Source organism: Magnolia sinica, chromosome 9, assembly GCF_029962835.1.
Source record: "Magnolia sinica isolate HGM2019 chromosome 9, MsV1, whole genome shotgun sequence".
Lineage (NCBI taxonomy): Eukaryota > Viridiplantae > Streptophyta > Magnoliopsida > Magnoliales > Magnoliaceae > Magnolia > Magnolia sinica.
In genome coordinates this window covers 20672433-20690426 of record NC_080581.1, presented here as the reverse complement: position 1 = coordinate 20690426, position 17994 = coordinate 20672433, and the positions used below count along the sequence as shown (strand labels likewise).

General features: G+C 40.7%; 1 protein-coding gene across 15 annotated transcripts in view; it reads left to right on the top strand.

The window, feature by feature from the left end:
* The window catches only part of LOC131254709 (ubiquitin-like domain-containing protein CIP73), a 56412-nt gene that overhangs the window by 24102 nt on the left and 14316 nt on the right, over window positions 1–17994 (top strand). For 13 of the 15 annotated variants that reach the window (XR_009175812.1, XR_009175809.1, XR_009175810.1 and 10 more), the window contains exons 5-13: window positions 11938–12056; window positions 12162–12233; window positions 12402–12563; window positions 12676–12745; window positions 13083–13258; window positions 13760–13927; window positions 14016–14087; window positions 14503–14635; window positions 14741–15268. Coding sequence is in view for 11 of the 15 variants with exons in the window: in XM_058255418.1 (XP_058111401.1) it covers window positions 11938–12056; window positions 12162–12233; window positions 12402–12563; window positions 12676–12745; window positions 13083–13258; window positions 13760–13927; window positions 14016–14087; window positions 14503–14635; window positions 14741–15268 (1500 nt within the window). In the remaining 4 variants the exon portion in view is untranslated. The remainder of the gene's footprint in view (window positions 1–11937; window positions 12057–12161; window positions 12234–12401; window positions 12564–12675; window positions 12746–13082; window positions 13259–13759; window positions 13928–14015; window positions 14088–14502; window positions 14636–14740; window positions 15269–17994) is intronic. The other 2 variants (XM_058255409.1, XM_058255415.1) reach the window with 2 other exon arrangements.

The following is a 17994-nucleotide window of genomic DNA, read 5'->3' as shown; positions in this document are numbered from 1 at the left end:
CTTAATTCTACTACTTGATCTCACATGTTATTTGGTTTATGCATCGGTCTTGCATCAGAGGGCCATTGTTTATGGTGTGAGTGTCCCTCCACCCTTGCCCAGTATGTTCCTGTGCGGAGTTTCACCCCGCGCGTGCAGGGAAGTGCTAAAGTCCCTTGATACACATTGATATGCCATCCTCTAATGACTCGAGCTTTAGAGCAAAGTGATTATTTGACACACTAATTCTGGGCCCGTTGTAGCACTAGTCCCCAAAACTGCCCCCAGACTTCAACCCAGTACAGACACCTTGTTCTAAATCGACACTAGTCCCCAAAACTGCCCCCAAACTTCAACTCAGTAGAGACACCTTGAATCAGCCAATATCAACCCCGAAAGTTTCAGCCCATAGCCTTTAATGGGCCAGGCTATGGTCTAACTGCAGTTATGGCCCTTGATATAGTGGAATGGTGGAAGAAGATTCAAGTAGTTGGTCCAATTAGTTGGATAAGGCTTAGATGATGATGAGCCTGTTGTGAGCTGGACCATTCAGCATTGCTCGGATGTCGATGAGAGGATGGTTGCATGAATTATGATTATTCCTATAATCCTATCTGAGATCTGGCCCTGTTATCAGCATCCTTATCTTTTGTATGATTCTAACCCTGGTTATCCCTAGTCCTGACCAATATAATTGCTCTTCATATCACCCCAATCCATGTTTTTTCTAATGGTTATTATGGTGATCTGTATCAATAGTCTCCCCTATGAAACTACGTAACGGTATGTTGGTCATTTGGAAACTTTCCATTATAAGGACCCATGTGAGAAATCAAAGGTGGTGGAGAAGACAGGAGGAAATGAGAGGATTCAAGGAATGGAATGGATTCAATGAGCAACAGAAAAGGATTTGACAAAGATTTCAAACAATTCGAAGAATCAGAAAAGTTTTTCAAGTGTATAACTGTATATGGATGGTATCATCATAAGGAAGATCACACTGAATCTCAATCTATCGAATCCGAAGACTCAAAAGAAGCCATGCTTGAGACTGTTAACATCTAAGAGTAATACACGATCATATTGCTTGATGGACCCACGAGTAGATCTGTTGAAGGATCAAATTGATTGAAAGATCAATCATTGAAGGGATCTGCAAAGGCAGAGTCCAAGTTGACCATTGGATTGACCTATGCATTGACAATTGGACCGACACAAATCCACCAGTGGGTTAGTTAATAGATTCAATGATGGATAAAGTTGTCAATGCACAATCAAATCTTTCAATTGGCACAACCTGAATATTCAAAATTGAAGCTGAAGCCAACCCTAGGCGCAGCCTATTAAAATTCTTGCTGATGGACCATTGACAAACAGATGGATCTCAACAATGTCCACATTGAACTGCCTTTGAAATGTTGATTGTTGCAAGAAAATAGGGGCAGACTGTTCTAGATCTAAGGAGAAATTTAAACTTGCAACAGGATTTGGAATTTACAAAAGTGTTAAGTGGAAGCAACCTTTTCTACAAAGACTCCAACAAAGGTTTTGCCAGACTTTGCATAGGATTGAACAATGTTATGAATAGCACTGTAGCGTCGTGTGTAGTGTATGCTACGTAGCATAGCGTACCAAAAACGCTATGTAGCGTATGGAAATAGTGTATTTCCACTGTAGCATATGCTACACATAGGTAGTGTGTAGCGTTCGTCGCGTACGCCTCAAGACTATGGTACTTTCCTTTAAAATAAAAGCTCTATTTTATTATGTGAGTTGACAAATTGTTTTAAAATGGTGGTGGCCCATATTTTTCACACGTGGCAGCATGTAGATCCATCCAAACCATCCTTCACACACGTGGCACTTTGTAGGTTATAAATATGTACTCATTTGAACATTTTTACAATCTAAACCATTAAAAAATGGGCCTTGAAATGTATGGCTGAGACTTTTTCCCTTTGAGTAGGCGGGAGACTCATATTTTAAGAAAAAAGAAAAAATTTAAAACTATCGAAATAGGGCTTTCGAACAACCCTATCTCAGTGCCGCAGCAGCTGGACTTTCTACCATTTTCAAGCTTTGATTCCTACCGATCAAAAGGCCCATTGTAGATCAGATTTTAGGCATTCAATTGGACCTACAAGAGCATCTTCTTGCTGGATTTTCAAGAGCATTGAAGCCCAAACAAGGGAGAAATCACATTTCCCTCTTTTCACAGCTGCGCGGACACGTAGCTTAAAAAAATTCCATTTTCAGTTGATTAAATCTCTATTTAAGGTATGTTTTGGCCCTTTAATAATTGCTAATGAGTTTTCTTTTTTATTTACGCTGAAAAGTTGTGGTTATTTTTTCATTTTTTCAATTTTTTTTCTTTTTAGGAGGTCGGTTCTTATGTAACAAAGATACATGAGGCTGTGGTGTGTATGGCATGGATTTGACCCATCCAACCATCATGTGGGACACATGCGTGGGGTTCACTGTGGTGTTCTATGCCATGGCCCACATGTGTGGGGTTCTCTGTGGTGTTTTATGTCATGGCCCACATGCGTGGGGTCCATTGTGGTATCATATATATATATATATATATATATATATATATATATTTATATTTATATTAAAAAATTGAAGTATTATGTAGCTTATGCTTCATGCTACGCTATTTCGTACACGCTACGGAGGATTGAACACTACGCAACACGCTACCGCTATTTAAAACATTGGGATTGAACTACCAACTTCCATCAATGCGGAAGAAGGTCGGCTACGGAGGCAGCGAATTAAGACTGACACTGGTTTCCAGCTTGAGGATGGTTATTTTATTTTACTTTATTTATTTATTTATATTATTTTTTGAAGCTGGGGGAATTGATACATCCACAATGCATCCAGGCCATGCATCAGGCATCATGCGTGTAAATCCAAAATTAGGTAGAATCTGATTGACCAGCCCCAAAAGTTCAATTATATTGTGTTTTCAGTCCCAATATCGATGGTTGGGTGGATCCATTTCATGCATATGCACAGCTGTCTTGCATAAGTACAGCTATACGAGCTCCTTACAATTGTTGCAAGTGGAGTTAGAAGTGGATTTGGACTCTTGAAATCAGGCTGATGCTACTATGACTTTGTGCCATATATATGCAGCAAATAAGGGCATTTGTTGGCAGCCAGTTGCCACCATGGGATTTGTGTACATATATTTGGCAAAGATCAGCCTCATATGTGTTTAAATAGAATTCCTATTAGTCATTGGTGAGATTTGATGAGTACATAAAAACTGTGTCAATGAGGTATTTGCAGGAAGAGATTCCATGGTGTATGTTGTTTGCAGATGTCATAGTTTTGGTTGACAGGATGAGGGAGGGTGTAAAGCTGTAAACACAAATCTAGTTTTAAGGGAGGGTGCTTTAGAATATAAAGGATTTAAAATTAATTATACTAAAACAGAGTATATGGAGTGCAATTTTAGTAGCAATAGAAGTGTAAATGAGGAATTTAGTTAAGATTGCTGACCCAAGAAGTTTCCCAAAATGATCACTTTCGATATCTTGGGTCAATAATTCAGATGAGTAGAGAGATTGAGAATGATATTGCCCATCAAATCCAAGCAGGGTGGAAGAAATGGAGATGTGCCTCTGGAGTTTTATGTGATTGTTGTGTACCACTCAAACTGAAAGGGAAATTTTATAGTATGCCTATTGGACCAGCCATGCTTTGTGGGACAAAATGTTGGGCCGTTAAGGAACGAGGGATGAGTGGAGCTGAAATGAGTATGTCGAGATAGATGGGTGGCAAGGCGAGGAAGGATAAAATTAGAAATGACTGCATTTGAGGGAACTTATGAGTAGCAATAGAGTGACCAAGATTGCACCAGTAGGAGATGTAGTATGCCTATTAGACCAGCCATGCTTTGTGGGACAAAATGTTGGGCAGTTAAGGAATGAAGGATGAATGTAACTGAAATGAGTATGTTGAGATAGATGGGTGGCAAGGCGAGGAAAGATAAAATTAGAAATGACTGCATTTGAGGGAACTTATGAGTAGCAACAGAGTGACCAAGACTGCACCAGTAGGAGATGTGCCTCTGGAGTTTTATGTGATTGTTGTGTACCACTCAAACTGAAAGGGAAATTTTATAGTATGCCTATTAGACCAGCCATGCTTTGTGGGACAAAATGTTGGGCAGTTAAGGAATGAAGGATGAGTATAGCTGAAATGAGTATGTTGAGATCAGTGTTTTAAATAGCGGTAGCATGTTGCGTGACGCTCAACCCTCTATAGCATGTAGCGTAAATACGTAGCGTGTAGTGTAGCTACACGATACTTCTATTTTTTAATTTTAAAATAGGGCAAATATAATAAATAGTGAAAAAAAAAAAAGAGGAAAAAAATATTAAAATGCCTAAAAGATGATTCATTTTATCAATTATAAGCATGTTCAAAAAAGTTATTAGTTATCATTAATCAAAAGCCAATCCACATATATAAGCCAAATCAAATAATTATCACATCAACAACTTTCGAAGCAAACCACTTTAATTAATAATGTCTAATTGAAACCACAAGTCACAATTATGAAAAGAAATAAAAATCCCATAGGTTAAAAGTATCAAGTACAATACAAGTGTCACATTCCTTAGCATTAGAAACAAAGAAAACGTGAAAAAATAATAAAAAACTAAAATAGTTAAAAAATACATTGTAGCTTACGCTACGGACGCTACGCGCTACGTAGCTGTAGCGTACGCTACGACCCCTGTAGCGTATGCTACAGGGGATTTACGCTATTTGGGACGCTACGTAGCGCTACGGCCAGGCTACGCTACGTAGCGTACGCTACCGCTACGCTACATAGCGTACGCTAGGCGCTCTTTAAAACATTGGTTGAGATAGATGGGTGGCAAGGTGAGGAAGGATAAAATTAGAAATGATTGCATTCGAGGGAACTTATGAGTAGCAACAGAGTGACCAAGATTGTGCCAGTAGGAGTAGGTACAAGTTGAAGACTCTAATAGTATGCCTATTAGACCAGCCATGCTTTGTGGGACAAAATGTTGGGCAGTTAAGGAATGAAGGATGAGTATAGCTGAAATGAGCATGTTGAGATAGATGGGTGGCAAGGTGAGGAAGGATAAAATTAGAAATGACTGCATTCCAAGGAACTTATGAGTAGCAACAGAGTGACCAAGATTGTGCTAGTAGGAGTGGGTACAAGTTGAAGACACTAAAAAGGGCAAGGGGAAAGGCCCAAAGGGACGTGAGTAGAGCTGTAGAGATAGTAAGAAAAGACTTGATGACCAATGGTGTAACTGAAGCTATGGCCCTCGATAGAGTGCAATGGTGGAATGGAACAAAATTCATATAGCCAACCCCGATTTATTGGGATAAGGCTTAGATGCTGTTGGTGATGATTATTGCCTATTCGAACAGTCCTTCATACAGATGTCTATAGGCTCGTATGGATGGTTACAAAGAATTAGATTAGGTTTATACTTTAGTCCCTTTTTAGCTGTTCTGTGGTGAAAGTTTAGGGAAGTAGACCAATAAGTTATTTCTTTACCCTTTTTTTAGATTAAATATGTAGCCAATGGAGAGTCTCGCTTAGTACGTAAGCATTAAATTACTGCTTATGTACTTGTGGCTAATAAGCAATATGCACGGAATTTTAGAGACATGGTTGTTTGAATAAAAAATATTTTTTGAGGTTTCTGGAATGTGTTACTCCCATCTTGGCATATATTGCCTTTTTAAGCATTAGTTGCTCAGATTTTCATTGCATCTGTTGCATGCTGTCATCTAGGCTCAGCTAGCAATCTTGACGTCTTCAATTAAATAAGGAATTGGATTCTAAAAGTGGTGGTGGTGTTGATGACATGTTGTTGTTGTTATTTTCAGATTTTGTGATTAGTTCTAGCTTTCAGTTGCACCCATATGGTTGCATTTTGAATGATCAAAAAGAAAGAAAAAAAAGTCTGCGTTTTGGGCATGTTGGCAGTCTAAACCAGTGTTTTGCATAGTGTTTCTAGTGTAGCATAGCGTAGCGTAGCTATGATGCTACGTAGCATTAGCAAATAGCGTAAATCCAATAGCGTGGGTTAAACTTTTTTCTTATAAATGATAATTGTGTTGTGTACTTAATACTCTTAACCCGTGGGATTTTAATTTCTTTTCATAGTGCATGTAGCGTAGGCTACTTTTTTGTTAATATATAAATGATAATTGTATTTGTACTTAATACTCTCAACCTGTGGGATTTTAATTTCTTGTCATACTTGTTACTTGTGGTTTCAATTAAACATTATGAATTAAAGTGGTTTGCTTAGAAAGTTGATGTCATAATGATTTGATTTAGTTTATATATGTGAATTGGCTTTTGATAAATGATAATAAATAATTTGTTTGAACACGTTTATACTTACAAATGAATCATCTTTTTAGGCATTTTTATATTTTTGTTATTTTTTACTTACTATTTATCATATTTAGCCTATTTTTAAATAAAAAAATTAGAAGTACCGTGTAGTTTACGCTACACACTACAGAGGCCCGAATGCTACGCAACACGCTACCACGACTTAAAATGCTGGTCTGCATTTGGTCCATCCATGAGATCAATAGAAGGAAAAGATCTTTGTATAAGATCGTTTATTAAATAGATTCAATAATAATCTTAATCATCCATCAGGTGGCGTGAGAGGGATTGCCTATGTTTCTAAAGAGTCACTTTGGTTAGACATCGGTAACCAATTAAAGCATGGATTGGAAAGTGGATCGCTAGGATCATTCAACCGGCGATAGAAGGAAAATAATGCAGGGGCATTTTCACACTAGGCTCGAGTGGGGTTGCTTGTTGGATGCAGGGGCACACTCGGGTTGGGTGACCCATGCGATTTGGGGCCCACGGGGGAGGTCTCGTGTTCGAGACTCCTTACCAGGGGTGATTAATGCGCATTTCACACCGGGCTCGAGTGGGGTAGCTCGTGGGATGCGGGGACACACTCGGGGTGGGCAGCCCATGTGATTTGGGGCTTACGAAGGGGGTTCGGACGAGGTCCTAACCCATGAGATGTGGGGTTTGGGCTATGAGATAAATAGATTAATTCGCCGTACTCTAACAGTTCGAGCTTTTAGAGCAAGTGGTTAATTGTCCTGTATCAAATTTGGTATCAAAGCTTAGGTTTCTTATAGGGGAATACATTACATGTTTAGGGTTAGTTTGTTTGAGTCCATCATGCATTTAGTTCATCATATGTAGCTTTTAGGAGTCCATAGTCCATGATATTAGTTGCTGACATTTCTGTTAGTAAGAAGTTAGCAATTTACATTGCTGTAACTTTCTATTATTCCTTTATTTTGACAACTATATTGCTGGATTTTAGTAGCACTGCGTAGTTTCCCTCATATAGAGTCTCATAGGATCATTTAGTCCCATATAGTCGTCGTAGAAAGTCCTTAGGTGGAGTTACAAGTTGTACATCCACACGTACGGGTCATGGTTTTGGCTAGCACCCTACACTAAACATGGAACAACTGCTAGAGTCACTAAACAAGCTGTCCTAGCAGATCGAGTCTTGGGGTAAGCGCTTGGAACAAGACATAGATCAACGCCTTGACCAAATAGAGGCCTCCCTCAGGACAAACCCCACCATTAGGGAAGATGGTCAATCTCAGGCAGGTGGCCAGGAGGATAGACCAATGATGGAGGTGGCCAAGGAATCAGTCATGGGCGTGCACCCGTACCCCCACCCCATGAGGGACATCAAGACTATTATTTTGAGGGGTATAACATGTGCGGTCTCGTGACTAGAGAGTGCACCAGAGGCTAGTGTAGAGTTATCTACTGAGGCCATTCCAATAGTGGATGAGTTTCATGATATCTTTCCTGATGATCTACTGGAGAGTCTCCCCCTAGGAGGGATATAGAGCACACCAGAACATGGGACACCGTAATACCTACAACGGAATTTGCGTTTAATAGTTATGTCAATAGGTCCACAGGTCTCAGTCCTTATGAAGTCGTTACTGGTTATAAACCTGAGAAACCTATTGATCTTGTCCCTATGTCACTGTCTCATAGGCCGTCAGAGCCTATAGAGTCTTTTGTGCATCACATTCATTCATGGCATCAAGAAATCAGGTAGAAGATCACTACTAGTAATGAACATTATAAATTTTCTGCAAACCAGCATAAATGTTTCAAGGAATTCAATGTAAGGGACTGTGATGGTCCGCATTAGGCCCGAGCGGTATCCTCCGGGGGCTGTTCGTAAGTTACACGCGCGTAGCGCTGGACCCGTCAAAATTATAAAAGGAAACGGTCTCAGCGCGTATGTTGCAAATCTTCCACCCTCCATGGGAATTAGTTTCACATTCAATGTGAATGATCTAGTTGCACTTCAAGGGGTCATTGATGCATTGTTTAGCCTTTCGCCTAACCATTCTGATTCATCAGACCTTTCCCTTGATCCATGGCCCCATCCCGACCCATTTTCCCAGCCTCTACCTCTCATACCTACCCGGCCCGATCCATCTTCCCAGCTACTACGTCTCATACCCACCCCCTCCGACTCATTTTTCCAACCTCTACCTCCCATACCTACTCGTTCCGACTTATTTTCCCAGCCTCTACCTCCCATACCTACTTGTCCTGACCCATCTTCCCAGCTACTACATCCCATACCTACCCTTCCCTACCCATTTTTTCAGCCTCTACCTCCCATACCTACCCTTCCCACACCTAGAGAGAAAATAAAGGATATTCTGGACCATCAGATAATATTCACGTCGGACGGTGGGTTTCAGAAGTACTTGGTTAAATGGAAGTCACACTCAGCTTCAGATAGCACGTGGCTCACTGAGGAGGAGTTTTAGAGACTTGATCCTGACATCCCAGAGCGGTTTAGGAGTTTTATTTTGTTAGTGGCGAAATCTTCGCAGCCGGGGAGAATTGATGGGGACATCATGCGCACACGCGCATGCACACCACCCCTCAACGCACGTACGTACGAAGAAGGAGAGCCCCACCGTCAATCTGGCTCGATAACGATGTTTAGGGAGGGCCTCTTAGTTAGAAGACAAAGTTTGGTTCAAAAGAGTGGGGCCAATAGTAAAGTAAAGCTTATCATGAGATCTCATGATCATAACCTACAAGTCGGATTGATCTCATGTTTTAAGTCTTGTTTATTGATATTATTTAGAACATCATGAACGCTTTAGATTTCTTTGTTTGATTTATATTTTAGTTTACTTTATCGCCAAGTAATAGGTTGCGCACATGGCGTGAGTTTTGAGGTATAGAGTTTTCTTATAAATAGGCCCCCCTTGTAGTTTTTTTGATTCATTAAAATTGAATAAAAATTCCTGCGTGATTTTTCTGCTCTCTGAGTTTCTGAGTTGTGGAAAAATTAAAGTGGGTGCGAAGCCTTTCCTTTTCGAAGGGCTAAGATTAAAGTGAGTCGAAGCCCTCCCTTTTCAAAGGGTTAACTACCGTGGTGCGAAGCCATGTTTATCCCCATCCGCCCCTCCATCTTATTTCATCCTTCCCACAACTATCTTTGCACCCAATCCTTTGTTTTGCAGCTGTTCATCCCTCCACAACTAGTTTTCAAAATTTGGCCCTGCAGGAGGGCTGAAACTTCGATGGAGCACCACGCCCAGACCACAGCCTGGATCGACGTAAAATTTGGAGGTTTTGCAGCCCCAACCTGGCCGACCAGGGCCAAGAAGCCGATTTGGGAAGACGGGCGTGCACGTGCGGCCAACCCATCTGCGCACGTGCGTCAACCCCGGGGCACCGTCTGCACGCGGGAGCTATTTTTGAGTCAGGTTTTTCTCTTGTTTTTCTCTTTTCATCCCTAATTTTATAAACCCTAACCCTAGATTGCCCTAAATCCCCAATTTCTATTTCTTTTCTCACCCTAGGGTTCCTTGATTTGAAATTGGTGAATTCCTTGGATTAGGGATTGATTGTCATGCATGTGTGGATGATTTCTATTTCCCTTTGAGTATTGTTTGGTTCATAATTTTTATTGATCTAGCCCTAACGTGTGTAAGCCTGGACCCACATAGATTCCCCTTAATTAAATATTTGGAATTTTGTGTGGGATGTGGAATTTGTGTAATCGTTTATGAACTATGTGATCTTAAATCTGAAATCTTGCACATCATATCTGAATTTCATGTCCTGCATCAAATTTGGTATCAAAGCGGGAGGTCTCGTGTTCGAGACTCCTCACCGAGGGTGATTAATGCAGGGGCATTTTCACACTGGGCTCGAGTGGGGTTGCCTGTTGGATGTAGGGGCATACTCAGGGTGGGTGAACCATGCGATTTGGGGCCCACGGGGGAGGTCTCGTGTTCGAGACTCCTTACCAAGGGTGATTAATGCGCATTTCACATCGGGCTTGAGCGAGGTAGCTCGTGGGATGCGGGGACACTTGGGGTGGGCGGCCCATGTGATTTGTGGCCCACGAAGGGGGTTCGGCCAAGGTCCTATAACCCATGAGATGTGGGGCTTGGGCTATGAGATAAATGGATTAATTCGCCGTACTCTAACAGTTCGAGCTTTTAGAGCAAGTGGTTAATTGTCCGGCATCAGAAAAGATCTTCATCGAAGATCATTTATTAAATAATTTCAATCATCAATCTTAATCTTCCATAGGGTGGCATGAGATGGATTGCCCATGTTTCTGAAGAGTCACTTTGGTTAGACATTGGTAACCATTTGAAGCATGGTTTGGAAAATGGATGGTTAGGGTCATTCAACCGGCATGATATTTTTCTCAAGCAGTCCTATAAAAGGTAGTGGGACTGAATGGAGGGCTCAAAGCAATGATTTCAACCCCCGAGTGTCCATGGAAGGCTTCCATGCACATAGCCCGCACATGGGGAGGGAGGGAGGGAAATATGGTGTGCCGTAAAGGCCGTTATGTAAAGGTAACGGTGGCAACCATTGCACATTATGGGGTCGTAACGACCATAACAGCTGTTATAGAAAAAATGATCTATAACCGCTGTTAATAGCTTGTTACGCCCCCTGTAAAGGCCATAACAGCCCCATAATGGTCTGTTATGGGGCAAATATAGTTTTTTTGGATTTTTTTTTTTTTAACATTATGAGGTAGATACGGGTTTTTTGGATTTTTTTTCTTTCAATAAAAAAAAATAGAATGTAACAGCTGTTATGACCCGTATCGTAAAGGTAACGGTGGTGACCGTTATGGCTACCATTACCGTTACGGAATACCTTTTGTAGAACATGAAACAGGCAACTATTGATCTACAAGGGAATAGAGTTCTAGAATTCATTTTCATCTGCCTTGGGCCATATTTGAACTTGTGAAAGTGGGTACTGGACCTTACGAAGGAATTTGCAACTCAGGCCATTATTGATCTTCAGGAGATAGAGAGTTCTAGAAATTATTTCCGTCTGCTTTCGTCCATTTTTTAACTTGTAAAAGTTGGTATGGAACTAACCAAGGATTGGGAACTCAGGCGACTATTGATCCACAGGAGATAAAAGAGTTGTAGAATTCATTTCCATAGCTCTTCTGATGTGCTGGTTCTAGAAAGTCTTTTACCAATTATTTTTGAATTTATGCGAAAGGAAACAGCTTCAAGCTGTTGATCTAACTTCTCTCTTCAGTTATGGTTTTGTTGAGGATACTAGGGGTTGCTTAAATCTCGATTCTGTTTTTTGGTATTAGCTTTTCTGAGTGAACTTTTTTTTTTGTTAGCTTGTTAGTACACCCACTGTCAGTTCACACTTCACTGTTAGCCACCCCCACTAGGGAATCGATACCAAGACCTTAGTGTTGAAACGAGGTATCTTTCACTCACTCAGTCTGCCACTTGAGCTTTTCTGAGTGAACTTTATAGCCTGTATGTTTCTGAATGAACATTTTAGTTCTAACCAGAAAAAGTTAACTTCTCTTAACTTCTCTCTACTATCATTTACAGCAACTGATCCTTCTTCAAATACTGCTCGTAATCGTGGTAATCACGTGGCTCATAGCGTAGTGCTTGGAACCTTCAATATAGCTGATCAAGGGGATGGGGTCATGCCAGATATCAATCGCGTGAGGCTATTTGATTTCAAACCGTCTCATTTTATTAAATTCTTTTTCTATCTGAATACTTTGTTATTTACTTCCCTTTTCTGTTTTTTGTTGCCCTATGTGCAGATTGTTTCTGCTGTTCTCAGTTCTATTGGAATTTCAAATTTAGGAACAGGGGGTGAAGGAGTAGACCTCAGGGTAATTTGTGATGTTAAAAATCAGGGACCACATCATGTATCTTGTCTAATTTACATTTTATTGGAATTCTATCATAGCTGGACGTTCATTCATGGAATGATCCATCTTCATTATTTTCTCAACTGATGTCTGTATTTGACTTTTGTTTATTTGTCTTTTCCTTGGCAGGAACATGTTTTAGAAAGACTTGACAGAACATCTGGTGCTACTGGCATGTCGGCTTCAACCCAAGTTCCAACTGACTTGTCTACTCCACAAGCTCAATCTGACCCACTGCGTGGTGCTCTTCGTTTTCCATCTGCAGTTTCTGTAGGGCCTTTGCAGCCAACAGTAAGTTGCAGGACACCCCCACCCCCCTCTTTTTTGTGGTTTAGCTACCGTCTTTTTGTTTGTTTGCTTCTTTTCTCAATTTATGCATGCATTTTATCTTTTCTTTCCTCAGGTCATTCCTGATTCTTTAGCAACTATATCTCAGTATTTAAGGCATATGAGAGTTGAATTCGGTGCCAACGGTTGGTGTTCTTTCATCTCATGACATTCTTTTAGGCTCCATTTGGATACTGCGCAAATCCCCTTGTGCACTATTCAAACAGTGCCGTCTACTGGTTTCAAATTGGGGTTTGTTTGGGAAGCAGATAAGCTCCATTCTGCATGGAGTGGAATGGACAAAGTCTGTCAGAATCGGCTCTAGATAGCAAGTGTGCTCAATGTGCAAAGATTCTAATTGAGCACAATGGCCATTCTGATCAATGCAAATAAAGTAACTTCCAAATGCACCCTTGAATAGTCTTTGCAATTTTCTGTATTTCTTTCAACCTGAGATGCTTGAAACACGTGTCCACTTGCCAGGCAGGAGCCATGGTAATGATACTGAAACTCTTGGCATGCATGGCATGGAAGGGCGGAATTCTGATGCTGGATCACGTTCAAATTCTGGACAAGGTCTGCCAACACCAGCATCCTTGGCGGAAGTCGTGCTCTCTACGAGACAAATGCTCGTCGAACAAGCTGGAGAATGCCTATCTGTATGTCTCCACCACATCATTGTTTGTTCTCTTTCTATTTTGTTAAAGCAGACTGGTCACTCTTTTCTTCATCTTTATCCATAAATAATGAAGGTTACAGACTTTTTTTTTTTCCCATGTTTCATTTGATACCTTTGCCTTGATGATCCTCTTTTCTTTCCAATATAGTTGTTACCCATTTTAATAAATAATTTTTTTCATTGTCTATGTTAGTGGAATGGAAGAATTTTCCACTGATGCTACCTTACATGTGAAAATCTCATGCTATTATTTCCAGCAAGTCTCTTCTGCATTATTCTAGCATCTTTTTTGTGTTTACATGGTCACTTACAGACCCATTTCTACCCAAAACCTGCTTCTTCTTTCTAATGTTACTTTCAATAATATCCAGATATTTCAATAGGTGTAACAAATCTGTGTTGTCTCAGAGTATCATAGATTATGACATATCCATTTTTTCTGTTATGATATATCTCTGTGTATTTTTCTTTTCTTTGGCAGCTACTTGCAAGACAACTAGAGGATCAAGCAAGCGTGACTGACCCCCTGGTGCGGACGATGAGCCTGCAGTCCAGCACAATGAGATCCGGGGTTTTCTTGCAAAATTTAGGTGCTTTGCTACTTGAGCTTGGTCGCACAACCATGACATTGCGCATGGGTCGCACACCGGTAGGCCACTTTTATGTTCTTCATGTCATTTGTATTTAAGAAAATCTTTCTTCTTCAAATGGTAATTTGTGCTTATTTCTTGACACAGTCAGAAGCTGTGGTTAATGCCGGTCCAGCAGTCTTCATATCCACATCCGGCCCCAATCCTATAATGGTTCAGGTTAAGACTCTTGATAGTTTTCTGGATCATTTTAAGAATCTTGCTGGCATTCCTATGCATTAGTTGCTTGCCCCTTGAGCCTCATCTGCATGGTGTGCCAGATGGTTCATCAAATAGAGCCACCATTGATAGGTCATGTGGGGAACGTCCCATAAATCAGTTACACTCAACGCCACCCCAAAGTGTTGAGATGTGGACCATTGTTTCTACCAATTCTTTGCATGGACAGTGAAGATTACTGAACAGTGGGATCTTTTTCACATGTCCATTCTTTGGTTGAGCCTACTGGTTGAATGGGCTGAGGCTCACAACTAAAGGTGAGCAACTACAGGAGAGAGAAAGGGTGAGCAATGCTAGCGAACCTCTTGTTTAATATTTGTAATTTCTTTTCATCAGCTAAACTTTGTATTAGCAGCCTCTTCCTTTTCAACCAGGAACAAGTTTTGGTGCTATTCCCACAGGAGCTGTGCAATCTGGCAATGGCTTGGCTGGTGGCATACTTGGGTCTGGATTTCTCCCAAGGAACATTGACATACGGATACGTACAGGTGGATTTATTTATTTATTTATTTCTAAATTTTTCCTAAGCCTTTCGACATCGACAGTGTTGGCTAGGCATGGATTACTCCTTGTATTGACTTTCTTACCATCAGGGCGTTCGATGCCTGCTACAAATGCTAACCAAAGGGATCAAGCTGGTGCACAGCAACCTCCAGGACAGCCGGATCCACCAACTTCTGCTGCTGCTAATTTTGTTCATCAGACGGTCTCAGGGATCTCAGGTGGATCATCCTTTACCGGAGACTCTGGAGTGCGTGTAGTGCCTGTTAGGACTGTGGTTGCTGTTCCTGCTGCACTCAGGCGTCCTCCAACTGATTCAGCTGGTAGTGCAGTTGGGTTATTCTACCCGCTTCTAGCAAGAATCCAGCACTTAAGTCCTGGGCAATTGGGCGACGCAAGAGGCTCTCAACCATCTGGTGAGACGCACCCTACTGGTCCTGAAACTGCTCGGCCGCCAATCCCAGAACCTGCAGCAGTTCATCAACAAAATCTAGGATCAAATGGTGTGTCTGCTAGAGGAGATGGTGATTCTCAGACTGCCAATTGTTTATCCACAAATGCCGCTTCTGTTGCTTCCGAAATTGGTGCTTCAGCAAACACATCGACGCCATGTCAACAAGGTTAGCCTTGGACATTCATAGTTTCATATGCAGTTTATATTGTTTGGAATCTTTTCAATTCCATGTTTAATACTCACTTTTTATGTAACTGTAAATACATGGAAAAGCTGACCTCCGGATTGTGTGCCATTGCCTGAAAGTTTATAAAGAAGTGATGTAGGCTATGTGACAAGGGCATTCCATTTTCTAGGAAATTGCCATGTAGGTCACCCATGTCAAGTCAAGTGCTGGAAGTGTCAACAAGGTTATTAGCAAAAACAAAAAAAAAAAAACCTTATTCATCTTTCGTAGTTTAGCAGTATCGATGATTTTATATGGTCATTTGTGTAGTTCTAGGTATGCAGATACATTATTTTATGTCTTAGCAATAATAGATATTTTGAATATCACTCTGTAAAATAAAATAAAAAACAAGGACCGTGGTTTTGAAAATCAGAGCATGTTGGTTTTCCAAGGACCATGGTTTTGAAAATCTGTTACAATTTGGCCGTATAGGCCCACATCATAACCATATTGGCCAACCCCATTACATGAATACAGGATGAACCAGTCCGTTTCAGGAAAAAAAAAAACGGGGGGGGATGATGGACCATAACGGCCAGTGCAGACCGTGCCAGGGCTAATGTGCCCATGAAAGCCCCAATCTAAATAGAAATTTCCAACTTTTCTCTAGCTTGTTCATGTGTTTCTTCGTTTCAACAGTCAGGGATGCTTAAAAACCCATTTTTATACTAGATCTAAGCCTATTTCGTGGATCAAAACACAAGATTTGAGGAAGCAAAGCGGAATGAACCAATTTTGGAAAAAATTGAAAAAGGGGGAAACTAACACTTTTTTTTTTTCCTTCTTCTTTTCTTTTTTCTTTTTTTTCATCTTTCCTTTGTTGTATTTCAATATAATAGGCCTTTTTCTATCAAATCATGCTTGATTTGTGTTTGACTAGGGCCTATTTGGTTGACTTTCCGCAGGTCAAGTCACCAAACAACATTATTATCAAAGAATGGTTGAGAAACAACCGAGTAAATGTTAAAAACATTAAAAAATGATAGATTCCGGTGCTTTACATTTTCCCCTATTTTCCTGCTAAATTTCAAAATGTTTTGGGCAAAAGAAGAACAAGAAAGAAACAGACTATTGTATTATTTTTTGGCTTAGCTGATATGCCCCTTGATACCAATATTCTAAACCTTGGCAACTACTCTCACCTGCTCCATGTCCGGCATGTAGCCGTCAACAAGTAAATACAGTATAAGTTGACAGTGGGGGCTTTTGATATATGAAATAACTTTAGTTTGCCGAATTGTTCCAGGAGACTTTTCTCCTAACCAGTGTTTCCATTGTCGACGAAAAATCGATAATATCGCCGATATTATCGGTGTCGCTGGACCGGCGACACCGAAACACCAAAAATTCGTTTCTCTTCCTAATGTCGACGAAATATCGGCGATATTTTCGATTTTATCGGGAAAAAAATAATTATCAGCGACAACTCTCCCTATTATTTAAAAAAAAAAAAAAAAAAAAGATATAGAAAAAAAAATCTCTTACCATTTTTTTCTCAAAATCTACTCGCGGGAGTGGCTTTCGGATGGATTTGGTGGGCCAATCACGGTTGATAGCGCCGGATTTTCAGAGGTAAGAAATTTCTTCTTTTTTTTTTCTTTGAAAAGAATAGGTTTGGAAGAAACCCAATTTCGACGAGGTTGGAGGGGATTTGGGTGGGGATTTGAAAAAGAGAGAAATTTGGGGAAAGATATTCGGAATTTTTTTTTAGGCGGAAAAAACGATGGAAGCTTTTCGTGGAAGATGAGAAGAAAGGGGCGCGGATTAGCTACTGACAGGTTGAGTAGCGAGACTAGCTACTGAAGTGGCGTCACCAAGTTCCGTGGGCCCCATCATGATGTATGTTTTGTATCCACGCCTTCCGTCCATTTGGAGAGATCATTTTAGGGCAATATCCAAAGAATGAGTTAAATCCAAAGATCCAGTGGGCCCCAGCACAGAAAACTATGGGAACAGTGACGTCCACCATTAAAAACTTCTAAAGGCCAAAAAAGGTTTAGATCAAGCTGATATTTATGTTTTCCCTTATTTCAGGTATTTTTTAACTTTTGAACGGGTTGGATTTCAAATAAACATTATGGTGGGCCATAGGATAGTTTCAACGGTGGGAATCACTCTCCCCACTGCTTTCTGTGGTGGGGTCCGTTACAGATTTTTATCTCCCTCATTCCTTGGCTCATGCCCTAAAATGATATCTCAAAATGGATGGACGGTGTGGATACAACACATACATCATAGTGGGGCCCACATAACTTGCTGACGTCACTTCAGTAGCGGACTCGCTATTCAACCGGTCAGTATGTACTCCGCGTCCAAACGAAAGGGAAGCAAGTGGACTGCCAGCATGGGTACATGTCATGCGACGACGAGCGCTGGAGCTCCTCGAGCTCCGAGTTGTACGAACGGTTCAAAGGTTATCAAAGTTAATGGGCCCCAAAATGATGTATTTATTACATCCATACCGTTCATTCATTTTTCAAAATCATTTTAGAGCATGAATCAAAAAATAAATCATAGCCAAATCTCAAATGAACCACACCAGAAATAGCAGTGGGTAATGATTTTCACCGTTAAAACATTTGTAGGGCCACCATAAAGTTTATTTTCAATTCAATCTTTTCATAAGGTCAAAAATACCTGGAATAAGAGGAAAAACACATATA